This window comes from Rhinopithecus roxellana, chromosome 5 (assembly GCF_007565055.1).
Source record: "Rhinopithecus roxellana isolate Shanxi Qingling chromosome 5, ASM756505v1, whole genome shotgun sequence".
In the NCBI taxonomy this organism is placed as follows: domain Eukaryota; kingdom Metazoa; phylum Chordata; class Mammalia; order Primates; family Cercopithecidae; genus Rhinopithecus; species Rhinopithecus roxellana.
In genome coordinates, this window is record NC_044553.1 from 66,787,611 (window position 1) to 66,805,934 (window position 18,324).

Sequence of the window (18,324 nt, forward strand, 5' to 3'; positions counted from 1 at the left end):
AAGGGGAGAATTTTTGGCTTTGCTGGAACCTCTACAAATCATGATTAAAAACTCAGAAGGAAGAGCCATTGGCTCAAAGATTAGATGAAGAATAAAATTCAAAATTAACCATTAACCTGAGGCTTAACTTATATTATACAAACTACTTTTTCAGGGGCATATAACCTCTAATAAGTTTAATTAATAGCTGACACACTTTTCATGTGGATAAGTAAGTTTCTTATTGTATTAACACCTTATAATTGATTTACATTTTAAACAGTTGTAATTCTACTTAGTTCAAAGTGGTATTTCCATATTCGGAAAGACAAGTATTAAAGAATCTTGATTATTAAATCTTGACTTTGATCATGAAGCCAGCTTTGAAATACATGTTTCAGAGTCCTTTCAAGCTATCTGACATGCTCAAAAGTGTATATATTAAATTTGAATACATCACCCATCAAATTCTTACTCCTTAATAAACTGTTGGTGTCTAGGTTTATTTGGCACTTCATTATTTCTTTTTGCTTCCCTAAAATGCCTGAAGAGTGCATAATTATCAAGCAAAAATGGAAGGACAAGAATGAAATTTTTAACATTAACCCAATTTTACATTTCAAAGAGGTGAAGCTAAAAAATTTTTCTTAACTATACCTTTGCCTGGTAAAAAGACTTACTCTAACAATGCTGGCTGCAAGTGACAACATAAAATTTCTATATTCCTTTATTTTAAATTAGCAAGAAGAAGTGTTTAACGAAGAAAATTCTCATCTGTTAAAATAGTGGGTGGTTATTGTAGAAAGTGAAAAATAATAATAAGAAAAAGTTACTTTATATACCCACAGCAAATGGCAATTACCACTTTTAACATTTTGGCATATTCTATTGCTGCCTCTTCCTAGTCACTCCTTTGTTTTTTTTTTTTTTTTGTTTTTTTTTGTTTTTTTTTTTTTTGATGTGGAGTCTTACTCTGTCACCCAGGCTGGAGTGCAGTGGTACGATCTCGGCTCACTGCAAGCTCCACCTTCCGGGTTCACGCCATTCTCCTGCCTCAGCCTCCCAGAGTAGCTGGGACTACAGTCGCCTGCCACCACTCCCGGCTAATTTTTTGTATTTTTAGTAGAGATGGGGTTTCACCGTGTTAGCCAGGATGGTCTTGATCTCCCGACCTTGTGATTCACCCACCTTGGCCTCCCAAAGTGTTGGGATTACAGGCGTGAGCCATGGCACTTGGCCCCTGTTCACTACTTTAAAAAACAAAACATATTAACAGTTGAACTCAAACATGCCAATTCCACCATCTTGTGCTCTGGTGAAGCATTTTTTAAAGGAATAGAAAATATCATTACTTTGTGCTAAAGGATAGAGTGTGGATTCTTCAGTAGGAATGTAGAAAGCAGGATGCTAATAGACCCTACCCATGTTTGCGATTTACTTGGTGGAGATCAGAGAAGTAGGCTAACGGTGGGGAAGCCTTTCCCTGCTGATGTTGGTGTTTCCTGGTTCACAGGGGCTGGGAACCGACGAGGACTCTCTCATTGAGATCATCTGCTCCAGAACCAACCAGGAGCTGCAGGAAATTAACAGAGTCTACAAGGAAAGTGAGTAGCTTGATTTCTGTGATTCATCCTCTCAGCCCAATTTATGTGACTGTATCATGGCCACTGGGGCTAGTGTTCGGGCTAAGATGCCTGGATTATTGATGTACAGAAGCACCTGCCACCTTGACCATGCAGGCGAGGTTGGCTGTGGTCCAAGTTGCTCTCCTTCACCTCCTCATTGCCTGCAGTTTGATTATTACATTCCACTAGAACTTCTGTGTTAGAAGAAGGGTAGACAGGAGGGAAAGAAGAGAAAACAAAATTTATTTTTAAAAATCTGTTGAGGAGAAGTAGCAAGTATTATATATGGATTCCATTTACTGGGTGCTGTTCAGTCTCTGCTCAAGAGGTTGCCAACTCTGGACTGTGGATAATTGAAGAATTACGGCAAGAGACCCATGTGGACCTGTGCACACTAAGCAGTATAGAGGGCTATGAGTGGAATAAACAATGCAACTTGACATTGCTACTGCATTTCTCTTTTCTTTTACTTTTTAAAGTTGATATATCATAATTGTACATATTTTGGGGGTACATGGGATATTTTGGTACATATATATAATATGGAGTTACCAAGTCAGGGTAATTGGGGTATCCATCACCTCACACATTTATTTTTTTTAATATTAGGAACATTACAGTTGTTCTCTAGCTACTGTATTTCAATATAGATGCTATTTTGAATATTGAAATATAATTTCATTCAAAAGCATTGTTTAATTCTTAGCAGTTTTTGCCATTGTGCATTTTCTCAGTGGACAGTAAAGCACAATTGTGTGTGTGCATGTGTGTGTGTAGACCTCCAATTTTTTTGATGTTCAAAACAAGTATTCACAGTCAGGAGGGCTGGGAGCCAGTATTTAAACTACACAAGAGGTCGCCGATCAAAGTTAAGGATCCCTGATTTGATCTAGCCCTGCTGCCCCCTGTCATGGATAATAACTCTGGCTCTGATTTCATGAGGGTGAAAATCATTCTAGTGAATCCTTCCTCTGTTTGGGGTTAAGAAGAATGGGTATGTCCAGCTGACATAGCTGTTCTTTTTTTCAGAGTCTTAGTGAGAAATGGGGAGATTGGGGTGGGTGGTTGGTTACACAGGCAGAAAGCATAAAACCAGATGTATTTTCCTCCAAGTGTACAAGACTGATTTGGAGAAGGACATTATTTCGGACACATCTGGTGACTTCCGCAAGCTGATGGTTGCCCTGGCAAAGGTTGGTTTCCCAGGTTCTTTCTTTGCCCTTGCTTCCTCCCAAGTCATGTCACATACCTCATTTTATACTTGGAGTGAATTAACTAAGTCCCCTGTGCCTGCATCAGAAATTCAGCTGCATTTTCGAAAGTGGGTTTGCACTGTCACTGCAGAGTTGTCAATTTTGTATAATAGGATTTCTTATCCTGCAAAACCTCATGGACAAGTGGACTTTGGGAGCCAGAGGAGGGATGGGTGGCTCTCAAGTCCTGGCCTGGATTTATGTGCCAGAGCCTTGGCCGCGTGACTTAGGGAAGGTCACTTTGCCTCTATCTGTGGTCATGCAGGACCCAGTGGGAAGTGACCTTCTGGTTTCTTTTTCCTGCGTTTACTTCTCATGGAAGAATTTGCCCATATAGTCCTTTGTCTGGAGTGGAGTTGTCTTTGTGGAGCTGATTGCTAATATTAACACATTAACATGGAGGAAGGGGCACTTCCCCTGTGAATCCCTAGTTCTGGCCAGTGTGCAGCTTAATGCTTATGTGCCAGGGGAGGGATGAGAGACCCTGGGAACCCTGATGACAAATGACAGATAGTGCATCTGGCCACTCACATCTCCATTACTGCAACAGCTCCTAAGCCATTCTCCCTGGCTCTCCTGTCTTCGCTACCACCTGCCCCGTGTACCACCATCCACGGATCTCTGTGAAATACACTTGTACCGTTTTACTCCCCTGTTCAAACCCCATTTCTGCTGCATCAAATTTAAACTCCTAACTGCTGTGAAAGGTCCTCTTAAACCCTCCCTGCATCTTCTTTGCTCAGATTCTCTCCTGCTCAGCTGTGCTCTGACAGGGCAGCTCCTTACTTACCCGGGAGTGTGCTGTGCCATCCCTGGTGTACCGGCTGGCTCTCCCTCTCCGCTTGGCTAGCTGCCTCTGATTGACCCTTGAAGTTTCAGCTTAAGCCCGGGCCCATTGTTCACACTCTTTGCTGACTGCTCTCTAAGAGTTCTTTTTCCTCCTGCATTTTGTGTCTTCCTAGTGCTGTAGGTTCTCGGGCCGCTTTACATTTGTGTCTGCATATTCCTCCATCTGCATCGCTAGCTCTCTGTGGGAAGGAACTAAATCTCATCAGCTTTTTGTGGGGGATGGGGACAGGGATGTCTATAAGGTGTGTAGGCCAGGACCGGGTACCAAGGAGGGGATTGTTGATGGCAAGGCACAGCCCCACTTCCTTGCTCAAGGATTTTACCACTCCTTGGTTGGTCTAGGTTTCTTTTTCTTTTTTTTTTTTTTTTTTAAGACAGAGTCTCACTCTATCACCAGGGCTGGAGTGCAGTGGCACGATCTTGGATCACTGTAACCCCCGCCTCCCTGGTTCAAGTGATTCTCCTGCCTCCGCCTCCTGAGTAGCTGGGACTACAGGCATGTGCCACCATGCCCTGCTAATTTAGTAGAGATGGGGTTACACTGTGTTAGCCAAGATGGTCTCGATCTCCTGACCTCATGATCCACCCGCCTTGGCCTCCCAAAGTGCTAGGATTACAGGCTTGAGCCACCGCGCCCGGCCCTGTCTAGGTTTCAAAGTAAGAAAAATCTTAGGTGGATACTTACTTATTAAATGAAGTAATGGCTTACATGGACTGAGGAGAAAACATTTTCAGTTTTAGAATACAAAAAGAAATGGATTTGAAGTTCTTCTTCTTTTTTTTTTTTTTCCATAGGGTAGAAGAGCAGAGGATGGTTCTGTCATTGACTATGAACTGATTGACCAAGATGCCCGGGTAAGTACTGAGCTTTCGGTTTGAGTTTTTATTTTCTGGTAAGTGTCTGGATAGTCTATATAGTAATTTAACTCTCTGTAACAAATGACTCCCAAACTCTGTGGCTTAAAACAACAAACATGTATTATTTCTCAGTTTCTGTGTGTCAGGAATTGAGGAGTGGCTTAGCCCATTGGTTCTGGCTCAGGGTCTCTTCTGAGGTTGCAGACGAAATGTTGCAGGGCTGCAGTCATCTGAGGGCTTGACTGGGTCAAGGGAATCTGCTTCCAGGATGGTGCACTCACATGACTGTTGGTGGGAGACCTTAGAATTGCTCCACAGAAACCTCTCCACCGGGTTGAGTGTCCTCTTAACATGGCAGCCGGATTTCCCCAATCCGGCTTGCTTTGTGAACAGCAAGCAGTTCACAAAGAGGAAGCCACAGCGTCTTTTATGACCTAATCTTAGGAGTCCCACCTTGCACTGCTGTCATACTCTTTTCATTAAAAGTGAGTCACTGAGTCTAGCCCACACTTAGTGGGAGGGGATTAGGCTCCTCCTGTGGAAGGGAAGAAGGTCAAAGAATTTCTGGCCGTATTTTAAACCCACTGTAGTCTGAGAGCATTGTTTATTAGAAGATATTCTTTTATAATGCTGGCATTACTTGTAGAATCAATACGTGACTCACATATGCTCAGTCAGGTGACTCACATATGCTCAATCAGGCTTTGCTTGTATGGAAGCGCCAGTTTCTGCAGAGTGTAATGTGGCTGTGCACAGCAATCAGGCAGGCAGGTAGGAAGCAGAAGAAGGTGGAGAAGACACAGCCAGGGACAGGATGGCTTACTGCTCCGTTGTTGGTGGGCAGAAAGGGAGACCAGCAGAGACCTATCCTTTTCTGGCTGAGTAAGACTTTTGCCAGTTCCAGTTCCATAATCTCTGAGAACTATTGGTTAAGCTTATTCAGACTGCTATGAACTATATTCCTTACTTAGAGGGTCAACAGTTATCTCAAAGTAAGTCATAAAAGCTGCAGAAAAAAATTAATTTAAATTCACATTAGTTTTTACAGTTCAATATATTCCACACAGCACTTCTAGCAGGTAGTAGAGAAGGGTTTTAAATAAAGCAATAGGACTTGGGTTTTGCAATTCCCAGATGGTGGAAGATCACGGAATGAATATCTACCCTTGCATAAGTCTTTCTTCCTCTTGCCCTTCCTGCCATTGTTAGGGCTACTTGTAGCCCCTAAATTTTCCAGAAACTGAAAATGAGACGAGATGGGCTCCTTTTCCAGCTCCATCACTCCCTGAGTCTCTGAAAAGCTTGAGAATGGGAGCCTGGATGGTAGCTGTCCAGTAAACATCTGCTAGCTTATCTTCCCCTAAATGCGCCCAAAGGGAGAAGGGCCAGATGTGTTCATGAACATTTACTTGACTGAACATTTACTTGACCTTCTTTATATGAATACAAGCTCTTGGTCCCTCCTTTCTTATTCAAGGAAGGAGATCGTACAGCATAGACCTCACGAACTATCTGCAGTCTCATATGGTATACATCTGCCTAAGGAAGACTGCTTGTGATTAAGACTTTTGACCTAAATAGTAGGTCTCTGCCCATGTCTGCAGTATAGTCATTCTTCCTTGTTTGGCATTTTGAATGTGTAGCTTTTTTTTTTTTTTTTTTGCATGACATTTTTTATGACCTTACAGTGGATTGTATAGTTAACTTTTCCTTGTTGGTTGTACTCGTAGGATCTCTATGACGCTGGAGTGAAGAGGAAAGGAACTGATGTTCCCAAGTGGATCAGCATCATGACTGAGCGGAGTGTGCCCCACCTCCAGAAAGGTGGGCACTGTGCTGAGGGGGGTCTCAGTGCCCTGGGGCTCTGGCTGGTGCAGCTGGGTGGATGTTCATGTTGGGATGGAGTCTGCCAGAATGAGGTTCTCTCTCCACTTGGCATTCTTGTAGGCTCACCCATTTTCCCTCACCAAGTACATTCACCTTTCTCTCCCATTCTGGATTCTTTTCTCTTGCAAATAGTTTCTGCATTTGGTGCTTTATTCTGCAGCTCCTTCTTGTTTGATGATCCTTTTATCTCGCCATTATTTGTTGAAGTAGTGGACTTTGCTGCCTGCTCTGTACTGTTTCCCGTGGTTTTCGGATGGAATAGGTTCCACTCAGGGGAGATGGAGATGGTCCAAATATGTGGCCTGGGCAGTGCCATTCAGGACAAGTGCATGGTATGGCTGCTCCAGGACAAAGTTGACCAATGTTGGTTCTGGTCACCATGGCAACCTCTAAGATCCTAGGATGCTATGATCATCCTCAATTTTTTAAAAAATCATGGTGCATAAAACTAGGTGGGTGATCACTGACAACTTTGACTAGTGGCTCTGATCTGATAATTCATTGTTGTTTTTCCTCAGTATTTGATAGGTACAAGAGCTACAGCCCTTACGACATGTTGGAGAGCATCAGGAAAGAGGTTAAAGGAGACCTGGAAAATGCTTTCCTGAACCTGGGTAAGTGAATGTGGCCCCCATTCCTGGTAGACGTCATCTACCAGAGCAGAAGTGACAGATGGCCATCCTCTTAATCCAAGTGTGTTTGGGAGGTGTGGCTTCTATGCATGCTTTGGATAGTTTTACAGTCTTAATTGTATAGATTTAAGAATATAAAACTGAAGAAAGGCCTAAATTGGTAACAGATTGTTGCCAGGGAAGACTAAGAAAACAGAAGAGAGGGGTATGTTGTGGAAACTCACATATGCACTTGGGTTCTGCAGGTCTCAGAGTCCCCTGGTTTAAAACTGTGGTGGAACTTAGTATTGTAGAGGATTTCTACATTTCCCTTAGCCTGTTCCATTTTGCAGCCAGTTTCCGTTGCATCAGGTCACTTCTGGTTTGTGGCCCAGGGTCAGGGCATCCTCTCTCACTGGTAGAGGAGAGACCAGAGCAGCTGCAGCCCTGACTCCCTTTCTTCTCTCCACAGTCCAGTGCATTCAGAACAAACCCCTTTATTTTGCTGACCGGCTGTATGACTCCATGAAGGTAAGGGCAGCTGGCTGAGAGAGCTGTGTTTCCACACTCAGCTTTTCTTCTTTTGGGCCCCAGATTGAGTCTCCTTGACTCATGGATGGAGGAAGGGGACCCCACTGTCTGGATGCAGGAACACACTAGTCAGCTGTGGTTGTATTTGACAGGTGAGAGAACCACAAATCTGTCTTCTCTCAGCTGCTTGAACACGTGTTTGTGTACAGGCAGAAAGTAAAGCGCCATGGGAGAGAGAAAATGCGGCATGGTAGTCGTGTCTGATCCCTACTTGGGTTTCTCAGTGATTTCTTCCTGCTACCCCCAGAGTCAAGACAAGCGAGGAAGGGAGCGATTATTAAGCACCCACTATACAGTAGACATGTGCTACTACCTTACCTTAAATCATTGCAAAACCACCTCTGAGGCTGATATGATTATCTTCTTTATAAATGCGGAGACGGAGCTCAGAATACCTCAGCCTGCTTGAAGTTACACAGCAAGATTTGAACCGGGGTCTATCAGACCCCAAACACAGCCCCACAACTCTCCCCTAAACAAACCACCTCTTCCCATAGACCCATCCCATTTTCTACACCTCAAATGTGCCATGTGTTTTCTGGCTTCTAGGCTTTTGCATTTTCCTTCTGGTACATCTCCCTTGTCTGCGCTGCCTCTGCCATCTGTCTTTGAGTTCTGTATCAAATAGCACCCCTTGGTGCCTTTGGTCGGATGCTCTGGAAGTAAACTCAGTGGTCTTTATTGCACATATTCAGAATGGCACAGAGCGATGATAGAAATGTGTTGGCATATCCCCTCTAAGCCTGCAGGAATCAGGAACCTCTTGTTACATGTGGAGACTCAGACTGCTTGAACTAAGCCTTGTAGTAGTAGGTGCTCAGTATATATTTATTGAATGATGGCATAGACTGGGAGTCTGTGCTGACTACATCCTGGTGTGTTTGGAATTCCCAGATGCTCTTCTTTCTTTTCTTGTCTTTTTTTTCTTTTTTCCTCCCTTCCTCCCTCCCTTCCTCCCTGCCTTCCCCTCTCCTCTCCTCTTCTCTCCTCTCCTCTCCTCTCCTCTCCTCTCCTCTCCCCCTCCCTCCCTCCCTCTCCTTCCTTCCTTCCTTTATTCCTTCCTTCCTCCCTGCCTTCCCCCCCTCCTTCCTCCCTGCCTTCCCCCTCTCCTTCCTCCCTCCCTCCCTCCTTGCCTGCCTTCCCCTCCCTCCCTCCCTGCCTGCCTTTCCCGCCCTCCCTCCCTCCCTCCCTTCCTTCCTTCGCCTCCCTCCCTCCCCTTCCTTCCTTCCCCTCCCTCCCTCCCCTCCCTCCCTCCCTCCCTCCCTCCCTTCCTTCCTTCCTCCCTTCCTCCCTTCCTCCCTTCCTCCCTTCCTCCCTTCCTCCCTTCCTCCCTTCCTTCCCTTCCCTTCCCTCCCTTCCTTCTTTCCTCCCTGGCTTCCCCTCCCTCCCTCCCTTCCTTCCCCCTTCCTTCCCCCTTCCCTTCCCCTTCCCTTCCCCTTCCCTTCCCTGTTCCCTTCCCCTTCCCCTCCCCTTCCCCTCCCCTTCCCCTCCCCTTCCCCTCCCCTTCCCCTCCCCTCCCCTCCCCTTCCCTTCCCTTCCTTCTTTCTCTTTTTCTTTCTTTCTCTCTCTCTGTCTTATATGGGTTTTTGGGGAACAAGTAGTGTTCAGTTACATGAATAAGTTCTTCAGTGGTGCTTTTTGAGATTTTGGTGTACTTACCACCCAGGCAGTGTACACTGTGCCCTAATATACCTTATCCAAAATGCTTGGCCATGAATGTTTTGGATTTCAGATTTATTTTTGACTTTGGAATATTTGCATATATATAATGAAATATTTTAGGGATGGGACCCAAGTCTAAACTTGAGATTCATTTATGTTTTATATAGACCTTACATGCATAGCCTAAAGGTAATTTTATACAATGCTTTTGATAATTTTATGCATGAAACAGTTTGTGTTAAGTGTCTATATGTGGAATTTTTCTTTGTGGCATCATGTCGGCACTGAAAAATTTTGGATTTTGGAGCATTTTAGATTTCAGATTTTCAGATCAGGAATGCTCAGGCTGTAGACTCTTTCTTTAATGATAACATTCTCAGCGAATGTAATTTGGAATATGAACTTGATTTTCAGGGCAAGGGGACTCGAGATAAGGTCCTCATCAGAATCATGGTCTCCCGCAGTGAAGTGGACATGTTGAAAATTAGGTCTGAATTCAAGAGAAAGTACGGCAAGTCCCTGTACTATTACATCCAGGTAAGTCCGAGGTGCGGCGTCAGCCTGCCCTGCTGTCCCGAGCACCCCAGGCCCCGGCAGGTGGCCTGGCAGAAATGATGACACAATGGTGATTTTTGTTTTCTAACTCTCTGGGGAAGAGATACTAGTCATCAATTATCAGGGATTTATTTTGAAAGCACATTTTTGATTTGTCCTAGACTTTGTAGAATCAGGCAGATGTTTTATATTTTTCACATCTGTTACTCTACAATGATCATTGGTGTTCATGACGATGGTCCTGCAAGGCTTGCTGATATCCCAGAGAGACTTGGAAGAACAATTATATTTTACTTTTATTATGCATTTATTCCTTGAAAAATCCTCTGGGATAGGCCTGACAACTTTCAGTTACTCAGAACTCCCATCTCTCCAATCAATTTAGCCTCTCTCTGTTTTGGCGTGATGTCACATTTGCATGTAAGGAAGTGATCGCATTCACAGTGGTACCACTGTGTGGATTTCAGACAGCCATTGCAATTCTGCTTTCTAACAGTTCCTCAGATGTCCAAAGGCATGTCCATGGTTACCAAGGATGAAGTTAGAGCTGGGTTTTTTTTAGCCAGGTTTTATTAGGGCACATGTTTAAAGTCAAAGGACCAGTTAGATTCTTAGTAATTGTTCCTCACCTCATCAGCTTCTTTCCACTTGACCTTAATAATGCAGGAAATAGCAGAGTGAGCTAGGGAAATACCCTGTTCTCTGTGGAAAGGCGAGGACGAGAGAGGAAAGTTGGGGTGTTTGTAGGACCTTGCTGCAGTAAGAACAGCCCTGGTCGCTAACCCAGGTCAATGGTCAGCACCTTGCACTCCCTCCACCCCACAGTCCTAAGGAGACTTGAATGTCTTCCCCAGCACCTCCTCCGACCACACTCCCAGAGGCTTCCCTCGCAGTGGTTTCCATGTGGCCTTCCAGGCCTTTGTGTCAGGGCAGGTCTGCTGAAGAGTCTTCTCTTTGTCGTGGGAGAGGCTTCATTGGGCGTTGAGGCTACTTCTGTGTTATTGAGGAGTCTGGGCTTTTTTCTGATACCACATTTCTTTTTTTCTCCTGGGCCATTTGTAGCAAGACACTAAGGGCGACTACCAGAAAGCGCTGCTGTACCTGTGTGGTGGAGACGACTGAAGCCCGACATAGCCTGAGCGTCCAGAAATGGTGCTCGCCATGCTTCCAGCTAACAGGTCTAGAAAACCAGCTTGCGACTAACAGTCCCTGTGAGGGTGACATTAGCATTGCCCCCAACTTCATTTTAGTTGCCTAAGCATTGCCTGGCCTTCCTGTCTAGTCTCTCCTGTAAGCCAAAGAAATGAACATTCCAAGGAGCTGGAAGTGAAGTCTATGATGTGAAACACTTTGCCTCCTGTGTACTGTGTCATAAACAGATGAATAAACTGAATTTGTACTTTAGAAACACGTACTTTGTGGCCCTGCTTTCATTGTTTGAAAATTAAACGTGCTTGGTGTTCAGCTGGTGAGGCTGTCCCTCTAGGAAGAAAGCTCTAGGACTGAGCTATACAACATGGTTGCCCCTATCCAGGTGTCACTATTTAAGTTAAATTTAAATGAAATAAAAAATTCAGTTGCTGAGTCACACCACCCACATTTCGAATGCCCAGTGTTCACATGTGGTCAGCAGCTAGTGTATCTGGACAGCACAGGTGGGGAACATTTCCATTATGATAGAAAGATCTGTTGAGCAGCAGTACATGCCCAGGGCATGAGAGGACCTATGGGGGAGAAAAAGGATCCCAGAGGGGACACCTCATCTGCTTATCTTTTTACAGGTTAATTAGGTGAAAACCAGCATCACGGGCAGCCACATACTGGACAGAGCAGTGGGGCAGGGTGGGGCAGGCTATAGCATTCTGGCAAAGGAGATCCGACACAAGCCGACGGGGAGCACAGAGAAGGGATTTCTTTTGACTGGGAGGATTGAGAAAGATGACAGAGAAAAGGAACCATTTGAGCTGCACCCTAAAATCTAAGGTGAGGTTTTACAGCTGGGAGAAAGCACTCCATGCATGTTCTTAGGGGTCTGGGAATGAATGACAGGTCACTCATACAATGGTACACATGTCAAAAAGTTCAGAGACATTTTTCTGTTCGGTGAAAGTTATGTCTCCCCCGCACCAGCCAGTGGCCTTCCCTGGAGTCGCCTGGTTTCCAGTATATTTTTGTGGATAGACTGCATATGCATGTATATATGTGTATGTATCTATCTGTGTTCATAAATGTGAAGGTACTGTCCCCAGGCTGCCAGTCCTGGGTTCTGCAGATTCCTTTTTATACAAGTGCTTCCCCTAAGCAGGGTGTAGGGCTGGGAGTGAGGGGAAGCTGACGAGTCCCCCAACCCTTCTCCTTAGTGGAGGGTGTGTCAACTACTCATTTTTGGCACCTGGCTGATGCAGGGCCCACTCAGTCATCTGCGGGGACTAGGTAGGTAATGGAAATGAATGTATGAAATGGGCAGGTTGGACAGAAGTGGGGAGTCGGGGGAAAATGGGGAATGCCTGCCTTGCTTGAGGCATTCAAATTCAATTCAACAGTTGCAACAACATGGCATTGACCAAACCAAATACATCCATGAGCTGACTGGCTTGCTATTTTGGCCCTTCGGCAAACTTTAGATGGAAATTTGGATGGAGCATGGCTCTTGGGTCACTAGTGGCCCATAATGTACCTGTAAAGCCCCTGAGATAGTCCTTAAAAGGCAGGTTATGCAAAAATCAGGTATTTTATCAAATGTGTCCTGCCTACGCATATTAGAATGGATGCCTCAAATCTCAAAATATACTGTTCTGTGTGCTTGGGGCAGAGTTGAAGGAACTAAGAAGTAGGACCTTTCTCATTAACCCTAAATTATATTGAACTCAGAATTGATAGGGCTGGACAGAGGCTGTCAGGAGCAATGTTTCAGATCAGTAAACATTTAGGCATTATTACCTCTCAATCATACGTGTGTTTCAGGCTGCAAAGGAAGCAGTGGTGTGGAGAACAGGAGGCCATGGGGTGAATGTGGGGAAACTTATGCTCCCACTGTGCCCAGGACTGTCTGGCCACTGGTGTGGCCAGCAGGTATGTGGGAAAGTTCGAAGGGCAGGCCAACATAGGAAAGGTGCTTGGAGAACTGTTTCAAACACTGTCTACTCTCTTTCCTCTATACAAAGCAATGGCAGTCCGGTGTTTTCAAAACTCACAACCAGGGCACTTGGAATTTGGTCCCATTTTCTTCTGGATTTCAGCCTGTCCTCCTCAGTCAAGCTGTTCAAACTGTTTCTTCAATAAAGAGAACCATCTGGAGGTTTGACTATTCTCCCCAGAAATTTTACTTTGCAAAGAGAAGGAAAAGGGTACCTGGCAGGCTGTGAGTTGGTAACAAGAACTTTGATTTTATTCTTTGAGGAATAAAAGCTAATTGATGCAATGTAGCTATGAAAACTTACTGCACTATAACACTGTGATTGAGAACATGATTTTTTCTCCCTGCCTTAGTGGGGCTAGGCAGGGCCATCATGTTGCACAACCCCAGAGAACACTCATCCTGTTCTAGTCTACATGAAGGGTATCTCCCTTGGTGTTGTGCAGTGCACAACCTGTGCAGCCATACTTGACAGCCCTGTATTGTGACCTAGGTGTGTGTGAGATGATCTGTTCGGCCTTTTGCTACAGAGTTGTCTTTCATATTAAAAAGTTAGAAGGCAAATCTTATTTAGAAACAAATGGGTGAACCCAGAAAGGTCTTGACTTTTCCATGGACTCTTGATTTTCAGACCAGTTTTACTGGGCTATGCACAAATGGCTGTATATACGAATCTTCCCCAGTATGTGAAGTTCCCATGGTATAAACTATTAGTAAAGATAGCTAAGGCAGGGAAAACCAGGCTCACAAAATGGCTACATTTAGCAAGACAAATGATTTGAGAACAGAAATCTTTTAAATCAGTTTTTGGTCTTTAAATGACTCCCATCTCCAGTCCTCTTTCTGTGTTTTGACAAACAGCTTTGGCTTCTTATCCACATCAGTTTATTTGACCTCCTTTTTCCATCAACTACCAAAATGAAAACTCTGCTGTAAGAGAGAGGAGAGAGAGAGTGCGAGCAATTTTAAACATCCCTTAGCAATGAGGCAGAACATGCTATAGCCATCAAGTTCTAGTTGTTCATTCTATTTATTGAAAAAAGCTTGTAGCCTGATTTCTTTTATGTGAGTACATTTGAGCAAGCAAAGTTTATAGATATGACTTTATCTCATTACATTAGAAGAGTGATTTGCTATCTCAGCATCTACAAGCAATTTTAACAGACATTTCTGGATGAAGAAAAGGTTTTGTAAATATATGCGAAAGATACAATTTCATCAAGCATTAAATTGGAGGTGCCCTGGAAAAATATTACATTTGTGCATTCAATTAGCTTGATTGTAGCTGAATTTTGTCCACTGAAGGCAGCATTTCTGCAGAAAAACAGAAGCATTCCCTATGTCAGCAGGTTTCCCGAAACAAAACCACCCTTTCCCCCTTTGCCAGTCCTCTTTTGCATTTGTGCTGTTCCCAGCTCTGTGTCCCTAATCAGGCCTCTCGGTCTTGTTCCTCACAGTAGAGTGTTAGAGGAGAGGGAACTAGATAGAAATCCCTGATAGAAATCCAAACTCAACAATTCCAGCTTTAAATAGCCTGCATTCAATGCAAAAGCTAGGCAAGCTCTGGACAAAACTGGGAGGGCGTCAAAGGTAGACTTAAGTCTTCCTGATCTCCTTACAGGTTCTGTAGGACAGCTGTGCCTCCTGCTGGTCCCAGGACTCTGTTGGCCTCCTTACTGCTCTGGGAAGGGCATCTCCCAGCCTCTCCTTGGTATGGCTGTTAGCCCATGTCCTTTTCCCTGGGATGAGTCTGCAGGACCCACTGTATCTTCTATCTTGGAATGGAAGTTTTGTCCTCCTATTACAGGAATGAGAAGAGTTAGGAAATGAATGGTTGGGATACAAGAGGGCTTTCCTGTGCCCCTAAAATCAGTGAAGGAAATGAGCTAAATATTTAGGGATGATCATGGCCCTCCAACACACCCCTGACCCCCTTGCTGACCTGTAGTTGAACCACCAGGTCTCTACTAATAAGAAACAAACCAGAAAAAACATGTAATGCCAGTGGAACCTGGCTGTGGGGGTGGCTGATGTTTTTAAACCGTAGGTGAGGACAAATTGGAACTTTCTCAGCTGTAATCCATTACAGCCTGATACGGTTTTGCTCTGTGTCCTTAGCCAGACCTCATCTCGAATTGTAATCCCCACGTGTGGAGGGAGGGAGGTGATTGGATCACAGGGGTGGGTTTCCCCCATGCTGTTCTTGTGATAGTGAGTTTTCATGAGATCTGATGGTTTTACAACTGTCTGGCATTTCCCCGGCTTGCACATCTCTCTCCTACCGCCATGTGAAGAGGGTTCATGCTTCTCCTTCACATTCTGCCATGACTGTAGTTTCCTGAGGCCTACCCACTCATGTAGAACAGTGAGTCAATTAAACCTCTTTTGTTTATAAATTACCCAGTCTCGGGTAGTATCTTTACAGCAGGTGTGAGAATGAACTAATATATAGCCCAAGGTAATTGTGCTTTCTAGTAAATGTGTAAAGATTAATTAATCCAAGAAATAGCAAGGAGTCTAGATTAGGAACAGAGAAATGTTTGAAACAAGTCTTTGTTACTCTGAGATTGCCAGATTTCAAATTTTACCGTGGAGTCTTGGGCTTTGGAGAACCATCTTGTCTCCATGAATTGGCTTTGTCTGAATAGACATGAGCTGATACATGACTATGAAGATTTGTTAAAGTCTAGAGTTCTGCAGGTAATACTGGTCCTCAGTCATCCATGTATTCATTCACTGACTTCATTTATTCAATAGACATACCTCCTATGTGCTGGTCCCTGAACAAAGCACTAGGGATAAGGAGATAAGAGAGAGTAAGAACAAGGCAAAGCCAGCCAAGCAGAATAACAAGGGCTGTAATCGGGAAAACCGCAGGCACCTGGGGGTCTAGAGTAGCTGATTGCATCCAAGAGAAGCAGCTGGAAGGTTTCTAGGGGCGGCAATCCTTTTTTGTTTTGTTCTTTTTTTTTTTTTTTTTTTTTTTTTTTTGACAAATCCTTGCTTTGTCGCCCAGGCTGGAGTGCAGTGGTATGCACGTGGCTCACTGCAGCCTTGACCTCCTAGGCTCAAGCTATCTTGCTGCCTCAGTCCCCTAAGTAGCTGGGACTACAGGTGCATGCCACCACACCTAGATAATTTTTGTATTTTTTGGTAGAGATGGAGTTTTGCCGTGTTGCCCAGACTGGTGTCGAACTCCAGAATTCAAGCGATCCACCCACCTCGGCCTCCCAAAGTGCTGGGATTACAGGCGCAAGGAGGCAATCCATAAAGCTGGATTTTGTTGTTGTTGTTGTTTTTTTTGGTATGGTTTTCTTATGAGAGGATTATATAATCATTGCAGAAAGTTGGAAAATACAGGAAAGTGTGAAGAAGAAAACAGAAATCACCTGAAACCCCAGTTGGAACAGATTGCTGTTAATATAATTGGCAGGATGACCCATTTGAGAATCAGCTATTGTTTCCTTGACAAAAAGTTGATCAGAAAGAACAAGAGGCAGTTTTTCCTCCCCCTTCTCAAAGAGGAGTTGGGTTTTAGGCAGCCACAGTCAGGCCTTCCTCGCTCCATGGGAGCCCTAAGGTGGCTTTTGGTTTTTCAATGTCTAGTTCAATCCAGGTTGTATACCTGGATTATCTCAAAGGAGTGGGCTCTGGGGTGAAAGGGAAAAGCAAACAGCCTTTCCCTGGAAGAGCTGGGTTTACAGAGATGGAGCGAGGAAGTTCCCAGGTGATGGGAAATGGTGCCCTGCCCCTACATATCACCTGGAGTGTTTGACCGCTGATTGGGAAGTCGAGTGTTCGAAGGAGATCAAAAACTGACCACAACAGTATTGGGTACACCTGGAAAAGTCTTCGTAACTGCGCATGGGAATGGGGAATGAAGTCCTGTTCAATGTCAAAGCCTATTTTCTTTTTTCTTTCTTTTTTTTTTCTTTGAGACGGAGTCTCGCTCTGTTGCCCGGGCTGGAGTGCAGTGGCCGGATCTCAGCTCACTGCAAGCTCCGCCTCCCGGGTTCACGCCATTCTCCTGCCTCAGCCTCCGGAGTAGCTGGGACTACAGGCGCCCGCCACCTCGCCCGGCTAGTTTTTTGTATTTTTTAGTAGAGACGGGGTTTCACCGGGTTAGCCAGGATGGTCTTGATCTTGTGACCTCGTGATCCACCCGTCTCGGCCTCCCAAAGTGCTGGGATTACAGGCGTGAGCCACCGCGCCCAGCCTCCTATTTTCTAATCTCAGTCTGATTTGATACCATTTCTTCTCCAATTACCAGAACAGCCCACATCTAACGATGGGAAGCTGGACGGGGATCTTTTTAAGTGTACTCCCTGACTTTGTTTTCTTTTTGAATTTTTATGATCTACAATATCTTTCCCAGACAAATCATAGGAAGTATTTCAGACACCTTAGAGCCCCATAATTTAGAGCTAACTTTGTGCTTTGAAGAGCCTCAGTGAAATTTTATGTGTCAGTAGGGAACACAGGTTCCCATCAGATTCATGAAACGAGGAAAGGAAAATGAAGTTTGCACCCAGATACTGTGTTTTGAGCTGCTGTGAAAACAAAGAAATCACAGAAAATGATTTCAGAGCATAGATAAAGCAAAGAAAGAGGTAATAGAATCAAAACTTTTCAACTCCTTAGTGACATAATTGCCACTTCTATTTTTCTTCCTTAGAGACACAGTCTTGCTGTGTTGCCCAGGAGGGAGTGCAGTGGCTATTCACAGGCATCATCACAGTGCACTCTAGCCTGAACCTCCTGGTCCCAAATGATCCTCCCCACTTAGCCTCCTGGGTTGCCGGGACTACAGATGTGCATCAGCGTGGCAGGGGTGAGGGCAGCCGGTTCTGTTGTAATATGAGGTTACCATGTAATTGACACCTGACTTCTCATAGTAATAGATACAGAGTAAGGTAAGGTATGTTAGCCTTCTTCTTAGCCTGTGTGTCATTTATTTCTTCCTTTGGCCAAGGCCTCCAAATCTCCACATAGAAATTCAGTCCTGGTCCTCCCTCATTTCATCCCGGCCTGGGCATGGAATGTTGACTCAGCTGTGCCTCCTGCTGCTCCCGAGACTCTGTTGGCCTCCTTACCACTCTGGGAAGGAGTGAGCTGTGCCTGGGGCTCATGCTTTTTCCCCCTCTGATAACCCTGGCCATGTGGGGGCTGAGACTGCTATGCTCCGGGAGCTGACCTCATCTCCCAGCTACTCGGAAGCCCTGTTCTTGCATTACCCTTCTCCCCATGCCCCAGAACCCCTCTTGCCATTCCCTGTCCCGCTCCGCTCAGTTCCCTCCTGGAGGAGTGTTTGCACAATA

General features: G+C 44.8%; 1 protein-coding gene across 2 annotated transcripts in view; it reads left to right on the forward strand.

The window, feature by feature from the left end:
• The window catches only part of ANXA2 (annexin A2), a 49,913-nt gene extending 38,633 nt beyond the window's left edge, over positions 1–11,280 (forward strand). For both annotated transcript variants that reach the window (XM_010374232.2, XM_010374231.2), the window contains 8 exons: positions 1,493–1,583; positions 2,718–2,797; positions 4,502–4,561; positions 6,295–6,388; positions 6,970–7,065; positions 7,535–7,593; positions 9,730–9,852; positions 10,933–11,280. In XM_010374232.2, the coding sequence (XP_010372534.1) occupies positions 1,493–1,583; positions 2,718–2,797; positions 4,502–4,561; positions 6,295–6,388; positions 6,970–7,065; positions 7,535–7,593; positions 9,730–9,852; positions 10,933–10,992 (663 nt within the window). In that variant the 3' untranslated portion in view covers positions 10,993–11,280. The remainder of the gene's footprint in view (positions 1–1,492; positions 1,584–2,717; positions 2,798–4,501; positions 4,562–6,294; positions 6,389–6,969; positions 7,066–7,534; positions 7,594–9,729; positions 9,853–10,932) is intronic.
• Positions 11,281–18,324: the final 7,044 nt, after the last annotated feature.